The sequence below is a fragment of the Pristiophorus japonicus genome, chromosome 7 (genome assembly GCF_044704955.1).
Source record: "Pristiophorus japonicus isolate sPriJap1 chromosome 7, sPriJap1.hap1, whole genome shotgun sequence".
NCBI classification, from domain to species: domain Eukaryota; kingdom Metazoa; phylum Chordata; class Chondrichthyes; family Pristiophoridae; genus Pristiophorus; species Pristiophorus japonicus.
Window position 1 is genome coordinate 83,991,425 of NC_091983.1, and position 22,623 is coordinate 84,014,047.

Genomic DNA, 22,623 nt, shown 5'->3' on the forward strand with positions numbered 1-22,623 from the left:
GCTTGGTGGAAAAACTGTGCTATAGGCAGATCTATTGGTCAATTAAAGTCATATCAAGCAGACCATTGGCGTCCTCAGGAAACAATTTGCTGCCAGGATAGGCCTGGTTGCTTCCTCCAATACAGCCCAGAGTGCATCCCATGTAATAGCAGCTTGCTGTATAACTTTGCTCTTCATTGAGGACAACACAGAGCCACCATTGAACAATGCAGCAAATGATGCAGGTGTTAACGGGATTTGTGGTGGGGTCAGCATTGTCAGGCTGACGTCCTCGCGCCGCTGCACTTCCAGTTGCTTGGCCTGCCAGGACTTTCAGGGACTGCTGTATATTTCAAGCATTTTCTGTTTTACAGATTTTCAACATTCAAAGTTTTCCTTTAAACCCTTAAGATAAACCATTTTTGATGCAAAGTAAAAATACCATGCTGATCCTGATTTTATATAAAAGACAGCTTTATTGAAATTGTAAAAACAAAGTACAGTATTTTTTTTTTAATTTGCAAAGGCAATTGCTGGTAACAAGACATGTATAAAATGTATAGACACTACAATTTAACAACCACATAATGCAAAAAAGGTAAACCACAATAGACCAAATAATTTCAATTTAGTCAGATACCATCATCCTGTTAGACGGTTGCCTCTAAACAAACCCGTTTAGTATGTCATTAAATAACATTTGTGGAATGCAGCTTGTTAAAAATAAGGTGTCATTTGCAGGACAATATGCCAAAATAATCTACACATAAACCTTAAAATGGCACTGATGTTTAACAGCTTTGTACACCTCTTTCATACTTGATTTAAAATACAATATTGTTCAGATATCACTTTCGAAGCCTCGTTTGCCAGGAGCACAAATCACCCTCTTGTACACTCAAGTTACAAATATTAAGGAAACATGCATATTATTGTCATTTGCTTAACTCTCATCATTCTAAAAAAAATATGATCTAGAAATTAATCTCGGGTGGTGGCGCAAAACGTGCAGTATTGGATCGGCTGCCCGTTTTATCATGTGCCTGATGTTCAGTTCCATTGTGGAACTAACTGTCAAGTGCTGTGTATAACGGGCAGCCAATCTGGTATTGCTCATTTTGTGCCACCGCCTGAAATGAATTTCAAGGCCTAGGGGTTTTAGATTTCCAAAAGGCATTCGATAAGGTGCCACACAAAAAGTTACTGCAGAAGATAAAGGTACGCAGAGTCAGTGGAAATGTATTAGCATGGATCGAGAATTGGCTGGCTCACAGAAAGCAGAGAGTCGGGATAAATGGGTCCTTTTCGGGTTGGAAATCAGTGGTTAGTAGTGTGCCACAGGGATCGGTGCTGGGACCACAACTGTTTACAATATACATAGATGACCTGGAAGAGGGGACAGAGTGTAGTGTAACAAAATTTGCAGATGACACAAAGATAAGTGGGAAAGCGGGTTGTGTAGAGGACACAGAGAGGCTGCAAAGAGATTTAGATAGGTTAAGCGAATGGGCTAAGGTTTGGCAGATGGAATACAATGTCGGAAAATGTGAGGTCATCCACCTTGGGAAAAAAAAATAAAAGGAAATATTTGAATGGGGAGAAATTACAACGTGCTGCGGTGCAGAGGGACCTGGGAGTCCTTGTGCATGAATCCCAAAAAGTTAGTTTGCAGGTACAGCAGGTAATCAGGAAGGCAAATGGAATGTTGGCCTTCATTGCGAGAGGGATGGAGTATAAAAGCAGGGAGGTCCTGCTGCAACTGTACAGGGTATTGGTGAGGCCGCACCTGGAGTACTGCATGCAGTTTTGGTCACCTTACTTAAGGAAGGATATACTAGCTTTGGAGGGTGTACAGAGACGATTCACTAGGCTGATTCCGGAGATGAGGGGGTTACCTTATGATGATATTGAGTAGACTGGGTCTTTACTCGTTGGAGTTCAGAAGGATGAGGGGTGATCTTATAGAAACATTTAAAATAATGAAAGGGATAGACAAGATAGAGGCAGAGAGGTTGTTTCCACTGGTCGGGGAGACTAGAACCAGGGGCACAGCCTCAAATTACGGGGGAGCCAATTTAAAACCGAGTTGAGAAGGAATTTCTTCTCCCAGAGGGTTGTGAATCTGTGGAATTGTCTGCCCAAGGATGCAGTTGAGGCTAGCTCATTGAATGTATTCAAATCACAGATAGATAGATTTTTAACAAATAAGGGAATAAAGGGTTATAGGGAGCGGGCGGGTAAGTGGAGCTGAGTCCACGGCCAGATCAGCCATGATCTTGTTGAATGGTGGAGCAGGCTCGAGGGGCTAGATGACCTACTCCTGTTCCTAATTCTTATGTTCTTATGTAAAACTTAGTTTTTATTTCCTTATCTTGGAGAAGGATGTTAATACTGACTGTCAGTCCATTGTTTCATGGTTCGATACAAAATAAATGTCCCTTTACTTTGTTCTGACATACCCTAGCCATAATTAGTGAAGAGGAGACCATACTGTTCCTGTGTGACATTTGCATTTCCCATAGCAACCATTTTGATAGTTTCTATAAGTGAGATAGCTAATTTAGGAAAGGGTCTGTGTTGTTTCACAGTTCCCACTTGGGTGCAGGTTAAGATTTTTCAGACTCATTTCATTCAGGGCCTTCACAGATAAGAGAGATCAAAAGGCTCACAGACCATGAGTTTAGTCTGGAACTGAATCCAGTCTGAGGCCAAGAGATAGTGTACAAGTCTACTTCACCACTTCGTTATTCCTGGATTTCCTTTCAAAAAGGAAATTCCCATTTGCTTTGTGTGAAGGAGTCAAATAAATGCATTAATAAGAAAAACTTTAAAAAATAATTTCTATGAGCTTCTCAAAATGTGGCAGTTTACAGATTGAAAGTGATATTCATAGGACTAAAAACACTGAGGAACTTCAATACATTTTGATATATTTACTGAATAATCCCAGTTATGAAGAGAGTCCAAATGATTAATTGAGGTATGGTTTTTAATCTAGCGAACAGCATCCATTAATGACATTCATTCTCAAATGATGCCACTATTAGAATGAATTACACTTTTCAATTTAATAGTTCAGAATGAAAATAGGAATTCCTGGAATATTTTCCAGGATTCAGCACACAGCTTATGGATATTCTTTTCAAGTTTTATTTCTACTCATTTCATCCATAATGGTGTCCAGCACCATGGGCCGAGACCTTTACCTTGGTTTTGCAATAATAAAAAACATATTTTGTGATAATGGTGAATGTAAACAGCTATGCTATTGCAGACAAGAAACATAATCCAAAATCATCTACTTTGATGTAAAACAAGAGGAAAGATTAGCATAGAATGTAAATAGAATTCATCACTGTAACCAGAGGATTGTATCATAGGATTGCTGGTGGGAGTCCCAATCTTTTACAGATACAGAAATGGTGTCACTTATTAGTATATTAAAGTGAAAATAATTAAACCACATGTGGTGATATGAGTGACCTAAAATGCTTTAACGTATGATGTGCATGATTGGCTTCCATCATATACCAGCTATCTTGCAGCAGTATTGCATCCCTAGCATACACATTAAACAAATAAAAACAGTTAAGCTGGAGCAGAGAATCTCACAAAACATAACTCCAATGTAGTGTCAAGCCTAGTTTAAGTACAGTAGTGCTCAGGAATTATATCAGAGATCAGAGGCTTTCATTATGAGAAGGAATTGGAGAAACTGGGGCTCTTTTCATTCAAACAGATGATTAAGAGATAATCTGCTAAATACAAAGTATTTTGATGAGAGAGAAACAATTTCTGCTGGTCGATGAATTGGTAACTAGATGTTAAAATTCATCACCAAAAGATCAAATGGAGAGATTAGGCAAACATTTTTTAGGCAGAAGGCTATTAGGACATAGAGGTGGTTAAGTTGGGCCATGTAGCGTTTGTTTTTCAGGTGCTACTCGGCCTCCTAAGACTGCAAAATGGACGGCAGGAAGCATGTGCATAAGGACAAACCATCTAGAAGGACAAGCGCAGCAGGAGCATGGGAGCACCATCATCTCCAACTTCCCCTCCAAGTCACACACCATCCGGACTTGGAAATATATCTCCGTTCCTTCATCATCGCTGGGTCAAATCCTGGCACTCCCTACCCATTTCTTACATTACAATAGTGACTACACTTTAAAAAGTACAGGTTGAATCTCTCTTATCTGGGACTCCCTTATCCGGGACTCCCTTATCCAGCACCATCCCTCGTCTGGGACCATTCCCAGCCGCTGGGTGGCGCGTGCACAGAACACGACCATCAAAATCCTACTCACCAATATAATCTTTCTCCTCAATCGGCTGCCTCCTCCTCGTCGCTCTGCTGGAACTCCTGCAGCCACAGTCCTCGGGCCAGCCATTCCTCCTTACACTGCTCCCTCCGGGAGGGGTCGGATCGACTGTTCTTGGCCCGCCGGCTCTTCCGAGGCCCCCTGTACACTGATTGGCAGTCCAGCCAATTGGTACACACACACACACACACTTACCCCAGCAACAGCACTTAAAGGCGCAGTCCACCCAAACACTTGACCTCCCCTCATCCGGCAAAATCCCTCATTCGGGACAGGCCACGTTCCGAGGGTGCCGGATAAAGGAGGTTCAACCTGTACTTCATTGGTTGTAAAGCGCTTTGAGATGTCCAATGGTCATGAAAGGTGCTATATAAATGCAAATCTTTCAAGTCTTTTAACAGCACTGTGGCAGTAGCTTCACCTCACGGACCGCAGCAGTTCAAGAAGACGGCTCACCACCACCTTCTCAAGTCAATTAGAGATGGTCAATAAATGCTGGCCTTGCCAGCAACAACCACATCCAGTGAATGAATAAAAAGACAAGAGACATTCTTTACCCACAGTAGAAGCAGACACTGGTCTCTTTGCATATGCAAATAAGTGGCCTAATCCCAGCTTCAGGTCCCTGCTGCAATACTTGTTTGTCCAGAGTCAACGAGCACTCAGGGAAAACCAACCCTAAGCATCAGCTAGATAAAGAAAAAAGGTAAGTTTTCACCACAATTAGCAACCCGCTGCTCCCGATCTGGGGATCCAAACTCCATTATCACTTCCCTGACCCAGATTCCTCGTCCAAGACCATGATCCCACCCAGCCCCAGTTCAAGCTCCCTATCCTGACTCGACCCCTCCTCCGGCCAATCCCGAGCTTAAGCATCTCGCAGCAGCCTAACCTTGTTGCACCGACCTCCTCCCGCAGCACTATCTTCATTACAAGGTCCAATATCCGGGACTCCTTGAACATCACCATTTGTGCGAGGACAAATAACGCTGTGCGGGGCAGCCCAGAATTGGACGTTCCTGAATTTAACCCCCAGAATATTGTACCATAAATAGTAGTGGAAGCAAAATTGATAATAGCTTTTAAAAGGGAAATGGATGAATATTAGCAAAAAACATTATAAGTATGGGGAAAGGGCAGCGGAAATGGGACTCTTTCAGAAAGCTGGCACAGCAATGGTCTCATTCTGTGTTCTAAAATTCTGTTTCCATGGGACTCCAATGACCTTTTCAAACTCATCTGGACTTCATTTAATTTCTAACCTAAACAAGCAATTTCAATGACAACAAACAAGCTGAGAGTACAGTGTAAATAAGATAAATGTCTTCCATTCTAATTGTTGTTAACAGCTCTCAAAATAGCTGTGTTATGATTGCCACAAATCTGAAATCCATCTAGCCACCATCTTCCATTTTATTGAAGCTATGGAAAAGATAAGCCATTTTAGTGATAGGAAAACTTTTGGTGATGATCTGATAAAGTGTTGTAAAGTTAGCGTGGGTTATATAAATAGTACCACTATAAACTAATTTTAAACGTTGCCAGTTTTAAAAAGGAAGGCATGCCTAACAAGCATTCTTGAATGAACAAAATAGTTTCAAAGCTATTGTGGTCAGCATTAAAAGTAGTATGAAAATGTAAGCCGATTACTTCATGCAGCTCTTCTACCCCTCAAGCTTGATAGCATAAAAGATAAATAAGCTGGAACAAATATTAGAGAGTACGGAAAAGGGACAAATAAGTGAATGATTGCTATGTAGAACAGGCCCCACTGACTAAACACTAATTTTCTCATTGCCCTTAACAGTGTGATTTTATCACATTTCACTAACAGGTATAGTAGGAGTAAATGTTCTGAACTTGCATTTTTTTTTAAACATATATATAGTTGGAGTTGATTTATCATGTGCAAGTTTAGTTTTTTTTAGGAGGTTCAGTTATGGGAGTGCTCTTATTGTACTTTTGTCCAATGCCATATGGAACATGTGCTGCAATGGTCCCCATCTCCTGTGCTCCTTTAATATGGAACATCTGGTCATCAAAGAAAATATGTGGACGTATTTTCTCTAAGAGTGGACCTTTTGGTGCCCCAGCAAGGAAGAGCGCTTCATCGACCTCCAGCCCCCAGCTGCGAAGTGTCTTCAAAACCCTTGCTCCAGAACTTGCGGCACTTCTTGCTGTGACAAGATAGATCCTGATGGGGCATTTCAAACGTAAATCCTTGGCATGGAGCTTCTTCTGGAGTTTTCCTAATGCTTCCAAAAATCCTTTGAGGGGACCCTATATGCAAAATAAATGAGTAAATTACACCTTTCAGAAACAATTGCTGTGTAATAGTTGCTAGATCAGATACCTTTAACCTCTACTTAAAGATAATTTATAATTTTACACTTCTGTCATTTCAGGTAATTGCTGGCACTATAACCAGTTATTACCTCAAAAGTACCTCTCCCCCCCCCCCCCCCCCCCCCACCGCCCCCCCCTATCCCATGCACTTTCAAGTCAAGGCCAATTTGGATGAAGTGAAATTGACAGCTGTCCCTACACTTTCCTGCAGTACTCCAAAGCATAATCTGAGGCAAGACAAGCTGCTCCTTTTCACCTTTCACAGGATGGCAGTCCGACATAACCATGTATATTACCACTTCATTTTATCTTGAGTGTCAAACTCAATTAAAAATCTGATGGGGTGAGAGAAGTGCATTTTATCTGGTTTAAAATAATCAAAATATCGCGAAATGTTTTTTTCCCAAAATGTTCTTCTCATTTCAGTGTTTCTGCTTTTGCTAATTAACATAGAATCGTCAATGGAGTTTCTCTTCCCTGATCATTACTGATTTGAGTCTTCCCTTCCCTTATTCAAATGGTATGTTGGCCTTCATTGCAAGAGGATTTGAGTACAGTTACACAGGGCCTTGGTGAGACCGCACCTGGAGTATTGTGTGCAGTTTTGGTCTCCTTACCTAAGAAAGGATATACTTGCCATAGAGGGAGTGCAGCGAAGGTTCACCAGACTGATTCCTGGGATGGCAGGACTGTCGTATGAGAAGAGATTGGGTCCACTAGGGCTGTATTGACTAGAGTTTAGAAGAATGAGAGGGGATCTCATTGAAACGTATAAAGTTCTGACTGCGTTGGATAGACTGGATGCGGGGAGGATGTTTCCCCTGGCTGGGAAGTCTAGAACAAGGGGTCACAGTCTCAGGATATGGGGTAGGATATTTAGGATCGAGATGAGGAGAAATTTTTTCACTCAGAGGCTGGTGAACATGTGGAGTTCTCTACCACAGAAGGCTGTGGAGGCCAAGTCACTGAATATATTTAAGCGGGAGATAGATAGATTTCTAGAAACAAAAGGCATCAAGGGATATGGGAAAAAAATGGGAATATGGTGTTGAGATAGAGGATCATATTGAATGGTGGTGCAGACTCAAAGGGCTGAATGGCCTACTACTGCTCCTATTTTCTATGTTCTATTCTGTTTGAAAAAAAAATACATTTTTCAAAAATGTGTTTCTGAATTTTGAGCTCACCAAAGGGAGTTGGTGCTGTAGATGTTAGCATTTGGGGCGAGGGGGGCAAAGGATGGTCTGTCCAAAGATCTGAAGGCCTCAAATTTCCTTCCCTGCTGCTCTCTCAAAGGTGAGCCCCTTATTCAAATGAAAATCGATCGCTATTGGATCATTTGCATTTTTAATAGAGCATTATGGGGCTCAAATACTGTGCCCTGCATGGCAGGTGCTGCTGGAAGATGTCTCAGTCAGACGTTCTTGTGGGAGCCAGTAAAGGGCAGACACCTAGCGGAAATAGGGTCAGCTTCCTGCTCCTTCATTCCCAGTACATCGGATTTCTGCCCCATAAACGAGAGGTAGTTCTATATCTGTTTCCAGCTGTAGCAGTTTTTTTCTCCCTGCCCAATTCATTATTCGTACCAAAAGTTTTATTTTTATTTTAAAAGTAATTTGTGGTTACGTTGTTCCAGCAATTCTCACATGCTGAGAATTCAGCCCAAGATAGATATTTAAGGAAGCCACTGAAAAGATGCTGTCCAAGGATAGGGAACATTAAGGATGATGTATTCTAAGCCACTCTTGCATTCAGCTCACTACGTGAATTGCATTCAAACATTCTAAAATATTTACCCAGATAACACATTTAAAAATGGCACTACCTTCATGGAAAAAAATGTTATGCAGACTTTCCACTTATTCATAAAAACATAATGCAATGGCAAATTGCACTGAAACTGATCACTTGCGCCTGATGTTACTGTAACAAAAAAACATTGTCGCACTTCTCCCTCCCCAAATGAATAATGGTTTACTGAACACTCGAGACATACCATAACAGATCATGAACTGAGGTGGCACAGAATGTCAGCCGTACTCCATTTTTTCATCTGTCCTGCAGTGGCCTATAGAAGTTCTTATTTGAAGCAGGCGGGAGATTCAGCAGTATACATAAAAAGGAATAGGAAAGAACCTCATTCCATTTTGCGACCATCAAGTGCACTGGACAGCAAACCCTCAGCATGCCTAGGAAACATGGTAGGAAGGGAGCTTCGGGGGGAATTTCAGGCTGCTCTATCAGTTGCCTGTAGACTCGTGCTTGCACCTAGAGTTGTCTATTTCTTCACTTTTGCCTGCCTCTTTTGGGGTTCCTGCTCCTTCAGACTTGGCAATGGCTGCTAATGGGTTGAGATGCCTTTTGAGGCTGTGTATAAGCTTTGTTTTTTGCCTCCTCCCCCCCCCACCATTGTAAGATTTCCCTTCAGTAGTCTCATCCCAAATGGACTTGAACCAATGTCTTCCCTCGACCCTTCTGAGTTTGCACATGTTGTTGTGAATAATTATGCAAATAGCTTAAGACTGAAGAATTGAAAGCGATTTGTACGAGACTTTTCGGGCAAGAACTAGCATGGAGCTGCAGATGAAAATCAGCCAGTGCCTCTGTGAAACTGTAAATAGAGCAGAAAGTATTACATAAGTGTCAATCTTACCTTTGCGAGTGGATTGTTTTCATATTTCAGCTCGTGTTCAAAAAATTTATCTAATCCATGAGCCTTTACAATCTTCTCTGACTCATCAGAGAAAAGAACCGCATCTCCATCAAACGCCACTCTCAGCTGGTGATCTGAAAGGTGTCGGTCTTTCTGACCAGTAAACATAGTAGCTGCTGCAATTCCTGAAATCAGGTAAACAAAATAAGGCAAAATATCATTACAGAGCATAGTTGGTAAATAGTGCCACATTGCTAGTAATCGTGCCACGAGAACTGTTCTAGTAATGTCACACCGCAGTCTAGCAAATGTCAAAATAAAATTTGAAAATTAGTGAATCCCTGACTCTAGAGGGACAGAGTGATTCTAAACATTCTTTTAATCGTGTAGATTACAGTGACGTGATTCAGGATTGGACTGATAAGTGGCAAGTAACATTCGAGCCACACAAGTACCAGGCAATGACTATCTCCAACAAGCGAGAGTCTAACGACCGCCCCATGACATTCAACAGCATTACCATCGCCGAATCCCCCACCATCAACATCCTGGGAGTCACTACTGACCAGAAACTTAACTGGACCAACCATATAAATACTGTGGCAACAAGAGCAGATCAGAGGCTGGGCATTCTGTGGCGGGTGTCTCACCTCCCGACTCCCCAAAGCCTCTCCGACATCTACAAGGTACAAGTCACGAGTGTAATGGAATACTCTCCACTTACCTGGATGAGTGCAGCTCCAATGACACTCAAGAAGCTCAACACCATCCAGGACAAAGCAGCCCGCTTGATTGGCACCCCATCCACACCTTAAACATTCACTCCTTCCACCACCCACATACAGTTGGAACTGGTGCTCTCCACTTTCGCTCCTGCGACAGTTGGAACTGGTGCTCTCCACTCTCCCGTCCTTATATATATATATATTAGTAATTAACTTTTAGCATTGTTGTTGCCAATTTAAGTGTATCTCAGGGTTAAGTCATGGCAGGAGAGCTCGGACACGTGTTATGCTCCTCCTGTACTATGTGGAAAGTCAGGGACGCCTCCAGTGTCCCTGACGACTACGTGTGAGGGAAGTGTGTCCGCTTCCAGCTCCTGACGGACCGCACTGCGGAGCTGGAGCTGCGGGTGGATTCACTCTGGAGCATGCACGATGCTGAGAATTACGTGAATAGCACGTTTAGTGAGTTGGTCTTACCACAGGTAAAGGGTCCACAGCCAGATAGTGAATGGAAGACCAACAGGAAGAGCAGTGCAAGGAAGGTAGTGCAGGGGTCCCCTGCGGTCATCCCCCTGCAAAACAGATACACCGCTTTGGGTACTTTTGAGGGGGATGACTCATCAGGGGAGAGCAGCAGCAGCCAAGTTCATGGCACCGTGGCTGGCTCTGCTGCACAGGAGGGCAGGAAAAAGAGTGGGAGAGCGATAGTGATAGGGGATTCAATTGTAAGGGGAATGGATAGGCGTTGCTGCAGCCACAACCGAGACTCCAGGATGGTATGTTGCCTCCCTGGTGCAAGGGTCAAGGATGTCTCGGAGCGGGTGCAGGACATTCTGAAAAGGGAGGGTGAACAGCCAGTTGTCGTGGTGCATATAGGTACCAATGAGAAAGGTAAAAAACGGGATGAGGTCCAATGAGATGAATTTGGGGAGCTAGGAGCTAAATTAAAAAGTAGGACCTCAAAAGTAGTAATCTCAGGATTGCTACCAGTGCCACGTGCTAGTCAGAGTAGGAATTGCAGGATAGCTCAGATGAATACGTGGCTTGAGAAATGGTGCAGAAGGGAGGGATTCAAATTCCTGGGACATTGGAACCGGTTCTGGGGGAGGTGGGACCAGTACAAACCGGACGGTCTGCAGGATCGGAACCAATGTCCTAGGGGAAGTGTTTGCTAGTGCTGTTGGGGAGGAGTTAAACTAATATGGCAGGGGGATGGGAACCTATGCAGGGAGACAGAGGGAAATAGAAAGGGGGCAGAAGCAAAAGATATAAAGGAGAATATAAAAGTGGAGGGCAGAAAAATCCAAGGCAAAAAGCAAAAAGGGCCAAATTACAGCAAGATTCAAAAGGGGCAAAGTGTGTTAAAAAGACAAGCCCGAAGGCTTTGCGCCTCAATGCGAGTAGTATTCGGAATAAGGTGGATGAATTAACTGCGCAGATAGCAGTTAACAGATACGATGTGATTGGCATCACGGAGACATGGCTCCAGGGTGACCAAGGCTGGGAACTCAACATCCAAAGATATTCAGCATTTAGGAAGGATAGACAGAAAGGAAAAGGAGGCGGGGTGGTTTTGCTGGTTAAAGAGGAAATCAATGCAATTGTAAGGAAGGACATTAGCCTGGATGATGTGGAATTGGTATGGGTGGAGCTGCAGAATTCCAAAGGACAGAAAACGCTAGTGGGAGTTGTGTATAGACCACCAAATAGTAGTAGTGAGGTTGGGGACAGCACCAAACAAGAAATAAGGGATGTGTGCAATAAAGGTACAGCAGTAATCATGGGCGACTTTAATCTACATATAGACTGGGCTAACCAAACTGGTAGCAATGCGGTGGAGGAGGATTTCCTGGAGTGCATTAGGGATGGTTTTCTAGACCAATATGTCGAGGAACCAACCAGGAAGCTGGCCATCCTAGACTGGGTGATGGGTAATGAGAAGGAACTAATTAGCAATCTTGTTGTGCGAGGCCCTTTGGGGAAAAGTGACCATAATAAGGTAAAATTCCTTATTAAGATGGAGAGAGACAAAGTTAATTCGGAAACTAGGGTCCTGAACTTAAAGAAAGGTAACTTCGACGGTATGAGGTGTGAATTGGCTAGAATAGACTGGCAGAAGATACTTAAAGGGTTGAAGGTGGATAAGCAATGGCAAACATTTAAAGATCACATGGATGAACTTCAGCAATTGTACATCCCTGTCTGGAGTAAAAATAAAACTGGGAAGGTGGCTCAACCATGGCTAGCAAAGGAAATTAAGGAGTGTTAAAACCAAGGAAGAGGCATATAAATTGGCTAGAAAAAGCAACAAACCTGAGGACTGGGAGAAATTTGGAATTCAACAGAGGAGGACTAAGGGTTTAATTAAGAAGGGGAAAATAGAGTACGAGAGGAAGCTTGCAGGGAACGTAAAAACTGACTGCAAAAGCTTCTATAAATGTGTGAAGAAAAAAAGATTAGTAAAGACAAATGTAGGTCCCTTGCAGTCAGATTCAGGTGAATTTATAATAGGGAACAAAGAAATGGCAGACCAATTGAACTAATACTTCGGTTCTGTCTTCACAAAGGAAGATACAAATAACCTTCCGAATGTACTAGGGGACAGTGGGTCTAGTGAGAATGAGGAACTGAAAGATATCCTTATTAGTCGGGAAATTGTGTTAGGGAAATTGATGGGATTAAAGGCCGATAAATCCTCAGATCCTTATAGTCTGCATCCCAGAGTACTTAAGGAAGTGGACCGAGAAATAGTGGATGCATTGGTGATCATTTTCCAACAATCTATCGAATCTGGATCAGTTCCTATGGACTGGAGGGTAGCTAATATAATGCCACTTTTTAAAAAAAGGAGGGAGAGAAAGCGGGTAATTATCGACCAGTTAGCCTGACATCAGTCGTGGGGAAAATGTTGGAATCAATCATTAAGGATGAAACAGCAGCCCATTTGGAAAGCAGTGACAGGATCGGACCGAGTCAGCATGGATTTATGAAAGGGAAATCATGCTTGATGAATCTTCTGGAATTTTTTGAGGATGTAACTAGTAGAGTGGACAAGGGAGAACCAGTGGATGTGGTGTATTTGGACTTTCAAAAGGCTTTTGACAAGGTCCAGGACAAGAGATTGTTGTACAAAATTAAAGCGCATGGTATTGGGGGTAATGTACTGATGTGGATAGAGAACTGGTTGGCATACAGGAAGCAGAGAGTCGGGATAAACGGGTCCTTTTCATAATGGCAGGCAGTTACTAGTGGGGTGCCGCGGGGCTCAGTGCTGCGACCCCAGCTCTTTACAATATACATTAACGATTTGGATGAAGGAATTGAGTGTAATATCTCCAAATTTGCGGATGACACTAAACTGGGTGGCAGTGTGAGCTGTGAGAAGGACGCTCGATGCTTCAGGGTGACTTGGACAGATTAGGTGAGTGGGCAAATACATGGCAGATGCAGTATAATGTGGATAAATGTGAGGTTATCCATTTTGGGGGCAAAAACACGAAGGCAGAATATTATCTGAATGGCGGCAGACTAGAAAAAGGGGAGGTGCAATAAGACCTGGGTGTCGTGGTTCATCAGTCACTGAAAGTGGGCACGCAGGTACAGCAGGCGGTAAAGAAGGCAAATGGTATGTTGGCCTTCATAGCTAGGGGATTTGAATATAGAATTAAGGAGGTCTTACTGCAGTTGTACAGGGCCTCAGTGAGGCTTCACCTGGAATATTGTGTTCAGTTTTGGTCTCCTAGTCTAAGGAAGGACGTTCTTGCTATTGAGGGAGTGCAGCGAAGGTTCACCAGACTGATTCCAGGGACGGCTGGGCTGTCATATGAGGAAAGACTGGATCAACTGGGCATTCATTCACTGGCGTTTAGAAGGATGAGAGGGGATCTCATAGAAACATACAAGATTCTGACAGGACTGGACAGATTAGATGCCGGAAGAATGTTCTCGATGTTGGGGAAGTCCAGAACCAGGGGACATAGTCTTAGGATAAGGGGTAGGCCATTTAGTACTGAGATGAGGAGAAACTTCTTCACTCAGAGAGTTGTTAACCTGTGGAATTCACTGCCGCAGAGAGTTGTTGATGCCAGTTCACTGGATATATTCAAGAGGGAGTTCAATATGGCCCTTACGGCTAAGGGGATTAAGGGGTATGGAGAGAAAGCAAGAAAGGGGTGCTGAAGGAATGATCAGCCATGATCTTATTGAATGGCGGTGCAGGCTCAAAGGGCCGAATGGCCAACTCCTGCACCTATTTTCTATGTTTCTATATTTCTATGTACCATCTACAAGATGCACTGCTGCAACTCACCAAGGCTTCTTCGGCAGCACCTCCCAACCTCGCGACCTCTACCACCTAGGACAAGGGCAGCAGGCACATGGGAACACCACCACCTCCACATTCCCCTCCAAGTCACACACCATCCTGACTTGGAAGTATATCGCAGTTCCTTCATCGTCGCTGGCTCAAAATCCTGGAACTCCCTAACAGCACCGTGGGAGAACCTTCACCAGAAGGACTGCAGCAGTTCAAGAAGGCAGCTCACCGCCAACTTCTCATGGGCAATTAGGGACGGGCAATAAATGCTGGCCTTGTCAGCGACCCCCATATCCCAGGAACGAATAATAATATTTTAAAAATTAGAGGAGACCTATCCTAACACAAGGTGAAGCTCACAATGCAACACATTTATCTGCGTCCATCTCTTCCCCACCCCCCCTCCATTTTTCCAACAGTATCATATTTTGGAGTCTTTATTTAGTAAATTCCTTTGAGATTCAACTTTTACATGGGGTTAGTGCCACCACCGTGCAATGTCCAAGTCTCATGCAGCCGATAACTAACACAAGGTCAACTTGCCGGATTTGGCAAAGTCAGCCATCAGAATGATCAACATTGTTTTATTAATAAGGTTTTCCTGGTAGCTGATATTAACAAATGTGTTAAGATTGGTTTGGGATGCTGCTGACTGCTCAACATTTGCTCATTGGAAGCCAGCAGCACTGCACAGGACTAAACAAATATAAAAACAGTTCAACTGTGCAATCAATTCATTCCAACATGGCACGCTATTACTCACCCCCATCTCAATGAAAGACATTACAGATGAACCTGCTCACGTTCACGCCCATTACCCACACATGGACATCTGCATAGCAATTGAGACCTTAATTGATTTCCCCCCCACACCCCCATCATAGCCAGAGGCACTGAGACCATTGTTCCAGCTGACAACAGCTAACTCAGCAGTGACCAACAATTGAAGCTGGGATCTTTCTGCTATGTACAATTTTGTACCACATCGAGCAATACATTTGCACTTGAAGCTGCTGGATTGTTTTCAGGGGTCGGGGGGCGGGTCGGAGAATGGGACTTCATGATAATACATAAATGCTCCTCCCAGTATAGGCACATAGGAACAGGAGTAGGCCATTGAGCCTCCTGAACCCGTTCCGCCATTCAATGTGATCATGGCTGATCTGCAACCTAACTCCATATACCTGCCTTTGGCTCATATCCCTTAATTCCTTTGGTTAACAAAAATCTATCAGTCTCAGATTTAAAATTAACTAGTGATCTAGCATCAGTTGTCATTTGCAGAAGAGAGTTCCAAACTTCTATCACCTAAGGGGGCGAAAAGCGCTAGCATCCAGTTTAGGACGTTAAATTTTAAAAGTTTGAAAAGTTCGCGCCAGGCGTAAATGATTGCTAACTTCTGCTAAATTGGGCTTTAGCGCCCCAGGAAGGAAGGGAGCGATAAATTACCTCAGTGGGACGCTGCAGGGGCGCTAATGGCAGAGCGCTACCCAATTTCAGGTGACTTGTATTCATCAATCATCCTTCAATCCTTCACACGGTCAGATTCCAGCTCTTAAAGGGGAGGTTATAACAAGCCACACCAGTTCATTTTCAGCAGTGCTGCATTTGAAGGTGAGCTATAAGCTATTGAAACAACTTTTTGGGATGGCTGCTGGAAATCCTGCTGCAAGGTAGAGGGCAAGATGATTCAAATGATGTGTCATTAGATGCATTGGTGGGTCAGTGGAGAGAAAGAGGAATGCGCTGTGCCCCGCATCTGGAAGGAAGCTATTGCCACAGGTCTTCAGAGCCATGTGAAGAGAGGTGGCCGAGGAGGTGTCGGCCAGCACTGTAGTCGATCGAACCCTGATACAGTGCTGAAAAATGTTCAATGACCTCAGTCAGATAGTCAAGGTACCCGCTTCTACATACCAGCCTCTGAATTTCTGTCTGTGCACACTGAGCAAATCACGATTTCCCCCAACAAACATGTGCAGCTACTCAAATACACATCCTCATCTCACATCTTGCCTACATTTACAGCGTGGCCTTTTCCTAACTTGTGTTTCTTTATGTTCTTAAAAGGCAAGCTTTGCCATGACGTAACTGTTCTTACAATTAAAAAAAACCTAATTAGCCACTGCTTTTGGTTCTCAAATTTCTAATGATTTACATGAGAATTACAGCAAATGGAGTAGTGTTGATGCGGAGTCTTAATTATTAATTGGCCCTGATATTTATCGTGGTATGACCTCTGAGCGGGGGGGGGGGGGGGGGGGGCGGAGAAAGGTGGAGGTGTGGAGGAGTTATTGTTGGGAAACATGGAAGTGTGGGTTTCCCCAAACAAACTCAAGGGTGTGGTTGAATTTTTTCCCCCCCCGTTTACCACCTGGTAGCCTGCCAATTCATCAGGCTGGCTGGCTGCCATGCGGGAAGGCCTGCGCTGGTAAGCTGCAGCCGGGGAACTGAGACGACGGAGACTGGGAGGGAGAGATCATGGAGGGGAGGGGGGGGGGGGGGGGTGGGGAGAATTGTAAATGGTAGGTCAGGAATAAGGTCGTGGATGCAAGGTCGGGGGTGAGATTGTGGGTTGGGGCAGACTGGGTGGGGGTGGGGGGGGGGGGGGAAGCGCCCAGAGAGATCGTGGGTTGAACAATCAAGATATCGGAGGGGCAGGAGAGGTTAATCAGACTTGGAAAGTTCGGGGTGGGAGGGGGTGGAGAATGGTTAACAGAATAGCTTGGTGGGCTTGGGGGAAGCACACCTGCTCCTCCTGGTCCACAAGATGTGCAGGAAAGGCACTTTCCAGTTCCATCCAGCAGTTGGTCAGTCGGCATGGATACGATGGGCTGGAATGGCCCCCTTCTGTGCTGTAAATTTCGATGATTCTCTCCTCCTTTCAGCTGCCTGGGTGTTTGAGGCCTGGGAAACCCAGCTGGCCAGTGTTAAAGCTGGAGATAAAAGAGCAATTAGGGATGGGCAACAAATGCTGGCCTTGCCAGGGACGTCCACATCCCATGTGTTAGGGAAATTGATGGGGCTAAAGGCTGATAAATCCTGGGGCCTGATAGTCTGCATCCTAGAGTACTTAAGGAAGTGGCCCTAGAAATATTGGATGCATTGGTGTTCAATTTCCAACAGTCTATTGACTCTAGATCAATTCCTATGGATTGTAGGGTAGCTAATGTAACACCACTTTTTTAAAAAAGAGGGAGAGAAAATGGGTAATTATAGACCGGTTAGCCTGACATCAGTAGTGAGGAAAGTGTTGGAATCAATCATTAAGGATGAAATAGCAACGCATTTGGAAAGCAGTGACAGGATCGGACCAAGTCAGCATGGATTTAGGAAAAGGAAATCATGCTTGATGAATCTTCTGGAATATTTTGAGGATGTAACTAGCAGAGTGGACAAGGGAGAACCAGTGGATGTGGTGTATTTGGACTTTCAAAAGGCTTTTGACAAGATCCCGCACAAGAGATTGGTGTGCATAATCAAAGCGCATGGTATTGGGGTTAATGTACTGACGTGGATAGAGAACTGGTTGGCAGACAGGAAGCAGAGAGTCGGGATAAACGAATCCTTTTCAGAATGGCAGGCAGTGACTAGTGGAGTGCCGCAGGTCTCAGTGCTGGGACCCCAGCTCTTTACAATATACATTAACGATTTAGATGAAAGAATTGAGTGTAATATCTCCAAGTTTGTAGATGACACTAAACTGGGTGGTGGTGTGAGCTGTGAGGAGAATGCTAAGAGGCTACAGGGTGACTTGGACAGGTTAGGTGAGTGGGCAAATACATGGCAGATGCAGGATAATGTGGATAAATGTGAGGTTATGCATTTTGGGGGCAAAAACACAAAGACAGAATATTATCTGGATGGCAGCAGATTAGGAAAAGGGGAGGTGCAACAAGACCTAGGTGTCATGGTTCATCAGTCACTGAAAGTGGGCATGCAGGTACAGCAGGCGGTGAAGAAGGCAAATGGTATGTTGGCCTTCATAGCTAGGGGATTTGAGTATAGGAGCAGGGAGGTCTTACTGCAGTTGTACAGGGCCTTAGTGAGGTCTCACCTGGAATATTGTGTTCAGTTTTGGTCTCCTAATCTGAGAAAGGACGTTCTTGCCATTGAGGGAGTGCAGCGAAGGTTCACCAAACTGATTCCAGGGATGGCTGGACTGTCATATGAGGAGAGACTGGATCAACTGAGGCTTTGTTCACTGGAGTTTAGAAGGATGAGAGGGGATCTCATAGAAACGTATAAGATTCTGACGGGACTGGACAGGTTAGATGCGGGAAGAATGTTCCCGATGTTGGGGAAGTCCAGAACCAGGGGACACAGTCTTAGGATAAGGGGTAGGCCATTTAGGATTGAGATGAGGAGAAACTTCTTCACTCAGAGAGTTGTTAACGTGTGGAATTCCCTGCCGCAGAGAGTTGTTGATGCCAGTTCATTGGATATATTCAAAGGGGAGTTAGATATGGCCCTTATGGCTAAGGGGATCACGGGGGTATGGGGAGAAAGCAGGAAAGGGGTACTGAGGGAATGATCAGCCATGATCTTATTGAATGGCGGTGTCGGCTCGAAGGGCCAAATGGCCTACTCCTGCACCTATTTTCTATGTTTCTATGAATGAATTTTTAAAAATGAGGCACACAAGTCATTAAAATATCTAAATGTGGGACCCGCCTCCTTAGAGTAGGGTGGTTGCCCGCCACCTGACCCGCCTCCATTAAAACCGGAAGTGTGTTGAGTTTTTATTTTAAATATTTAACGTTTTAACTTTCCATCTGAAAAAAACCCACTCGTTTCTGGGGTTAAAATTACTCCCATTAAGCTTTTACACATTAAGCACTTACTCCTTCCAATACCTCAGGAGAAATGGCAAGCTAAATAGCATCTGTCAATAAGCTTTTAAAGTGCAGTGGGTCTGATATGGTATACCATGAGATTTGACATAGCCGAATAATTTTTTTCACAATTGTGGCCTAGAAATTAGAGTAGGCTGGAAACGTACCAGTTAACAGCGCTGGGAAAGGCTAATGGCCGTCTGCAGAAAGAGCGCAGGCAGCCCTGGTATTTTTATGCTGCCTGCTAAATTACATCAATGGTGCGGAGAATTTGTGGTATAACATGCTCTTTCTGGCGGTAAGCTGAGCAGGAGGCCGAAGGTCACGTCTGTTACTGCTTGGATTTAAGGAGATCAAGGAACAAACTAGTCAACCTGTAACCCATGTACAGAACAGCTGCCATATTATTACAGTAATTTACCTCACCCATCGATGTTACAGTATTGCATTCAGCTTTTGTGGAGAAAGCTCTTGTCGTTTAAAGCATGTCAAAGTGACACAAGCAAAACTCTAAAACCTACCTATGGAAGTGCGTTATCTTTTAAATCAGCTCAGGCTCAATCTCGCAAGATTTCTACAGATGGGAAAAGGATTCGGCAACTTGTTTATTAATTTGTCTGTTAAAGGGGAAGTCTGCGGTTTGAATGGGTGTCAGATTTTATGGGATCAGAGAAGGGGGAAGGGTGAGGGTGTAAAACAGGGCAAATTAATTATTTTGTTTGCACTGTAATCTGTATCTCACTGCACAGAAGAAGGCATGCAGCGTTCAGTGCTGTTTAAATAGAAACCGTTCCCTGGGGACGCAATCGCTAGAAGGGAGTTCATTTTCTTTTTGCCATTGAGCCACGATGGCCCATTTACCCTCATATCTCATTCAAAAGAAATAGAGACTAAGCAAAGCTCTTTATTTTAAATGCTTGTTTCAATTTTCATGAAACAGGAAGATGATGATGTAGGACAGGAACGATCAAATCCAGCGGTTTGTAAATAGGGAATAAAGGGGGTTTGTGGTTCTCTTTCTAGACTGTGCTGTTTGCTACTATAAAGGCAACTCTTTAGAGGCCTTGCTGTTTAATATTAAACTAACTTTACTTGAGTTCATTCTGCTTGCTATTAAATTGGCTGTTCTTTTGAGACGATGCTGCTCACTATCAAATCTAGACTAGTAAACTGGTGCAAATTGGGACCTTTCTGAAAAGGATTCATATATAACAGGCGATGATGTGCAAGGCCCTCGGGATCATGCACAAATGACAGTAGATGTTTCAGAAGACATGCAGGACCAGGCAGTTGGAACAAAACATTAGACATGGCTGACTCAGATGCAGATCAATTGGACTTCAACAACAATGATAAAGGTGCTATATAAATGCAACTTAACATAGAAAAAGTGTTCCACATGACCTAGAGGCCTCAAGGCACCATAATCCCACTACAGTGACACTGAAACTCTGCAGCCAGCCAGCACTTACTCCTTCCAATGAAGAATCATTGAGAAATAGCAGGTTAAATATCATGTGGCACAAACAAACCACAGTAAAAAGGGCAAGTAGCAAGTTTAATTACATTGACAACATTTACAGATCATGTGATCTATAAAATAACTGCACAGTACTTGATTTGTACAACATCTGTACATCTCAGTGATTAAATATAGTAACAGCATAGTAAAACATATGATTAGATGGGCATGAAAAGGTTTTAAATGACAGAGGAGCTGAAATTCAGTGCCGCCAGAAAGCTGGTGGTGTTAAGCCCTTTTTGTCCCGATTAACGCCGCAAAGTTTGTGGCAGCCATTGGATCCAAATTCAGCTTTTTGACCACAATAAAATATTCCAGTCTTCTGAGCCCTTCAAACCTGAAAGTTTGCAGTCTTAATTGGGGTGTTATTCCCACGGGAAATTTACGGGTGATGAGGCAGCTGCCATTGCAGCACAGGCGCGAGGGAAGAGCATATTGGTGCTGCTTTGGAGTGGATGGCCCGGCTAAGTGCTGTCATATCTGGTGGCTTTCAGACTGTGTCTGCTCGCATGCAGTCTCAGCTGGATTCCCCCCGAGACCTCAGTGTTGCTTTCGCGGCTGGGTCCACCACGGGCCATGGGGGACCTTCGGGTGAGGTGCCACATCACCGACCGGAGCTCCCTCAGATTGGTGGTGGTGGTATTGTGCCGCCCCTGGTGAGTTACTCAGGCTCCTCGGGCCAGGATATGGATGATGCACTCCCTCCGGCTCGCAGCATTCCTGGCCCCAGACCTGCCACTCTGCCAGTGCCTCCACGCAAGACCTCGCCTGAGCCAAGCCAGACTGAACCGTTCCAGGAGGGCATTAACCAGTCTCCAGCCGGCCCTTCCAGGCCTAAAGCTGCTCGAAGGCATCCTAGAAGAACAGAAGTAAATGTTGGTCTCTGAGAAGATGAGAAGGGGGATTTAATAATGGGAAATGTGGAAATGTGGAAATGGCTGAGACATTAAACAATTATTTTGCTTCGGTCTTCACAGTGGAAGACACAAAAACCATGCCAAAAATTGCTGGTCACGGGAATGTGGGAAGGGAGGACCTTGAGACAATCACTATCACTAGGGAGGTAGTGCTGGACAGGCTAATGGATCTCAAGGTAGACAAGTCCCCTGGTCCTGATGAAATGCGTCCCAGGGTATTAAGAGAGATGGTGGAGGTTATAGCAGATGCATTCGTTATAATCTACTAAAATTCTCTGGACTCTGGGGAGGTACCAGCAGATTGGAAAGCAGCTAATGTAACGCCTCTGTTTTAAAAAGGGGGCAGACAAAAGGCAGGTAACGATAAGCCGGTTAGGTTAACATCTGTAGTGGGGAAAATGCTTGAAGCTATCATTAAGGAAGAAATAGCGGGACATCTAGATAGGAATAGTGCAATCAAGCAGACGCAACATGGATTCATGAAGGGGAAATCATTTTTAACTAATTGACTGGAATTCTTTGAGGATATAACGAGCATGGTGGATAGAGGTATACCGATGGATGTGGTGTATTTAGATTTCCAAAAGGCATTCGATAAGGTGCCACACAAAAGGTTACTACAGAAGATAAAGGTACGCGGAGTCAGAGGAAATGTATTAGCATGGATCGAGAATTGGCTGGCTAACAGAAAGCAGAGATAAATGGGTCCTTTTCGGGTTGGAAATCGGTGGTTAGTGGTGTGCCACAGGGATCGTTGCTGGGACCACAGCCATTTACAATATGCATAGATGACCTGGAAGAGGGGACAGAGTGTAGTGTACAAAAGCAGGGAGGTCCTGCTGCAACTGTACAAGGTATTGGTGAGGCCGCACCTGGAGTACTGCGTGCAGTTTTGGTCACCTTACTTAAGGAAGGATATACTAGCTTTGGAGGGGGTACAGAGACGATTCACTCGGCTGATTCCGGAGATGAGGGGATTACCTTATGATGATAGATTGAGTAGACTGGGTCT

General features: G+C 44.1%; 1 protein-coding gene across 1 annotated transcript in view; it reads right to left on the minus strand.

The window, feature by feature from the left end:
• Positions 1–452: 452 nt before the first annotated feature.
• Positions 453–22,623, minus strand: part of LOC139267179 (cytosolic 5'-nucleotidase 1A-like) — a 39,728-nt gene continuing 17,557 nt past the window's right edge. The window contains exons 5-6 of the mRNA XM_070885104.1: positions 9,301–9,485; positions 453–6,581 (exon numbers count right to left, since the gene is read on the minus strand). Of these exons, the coding sequence (XP_070741205.1) occupies positions 6,216–6,581; positions 9,301–9,485 (551 nt within the window). The 3' untranslated portion in view covers positions 453–6,215. The remainder of the gene's footprint in view (positions 6,582–9,300; positions 9,486–22,623) is intronic.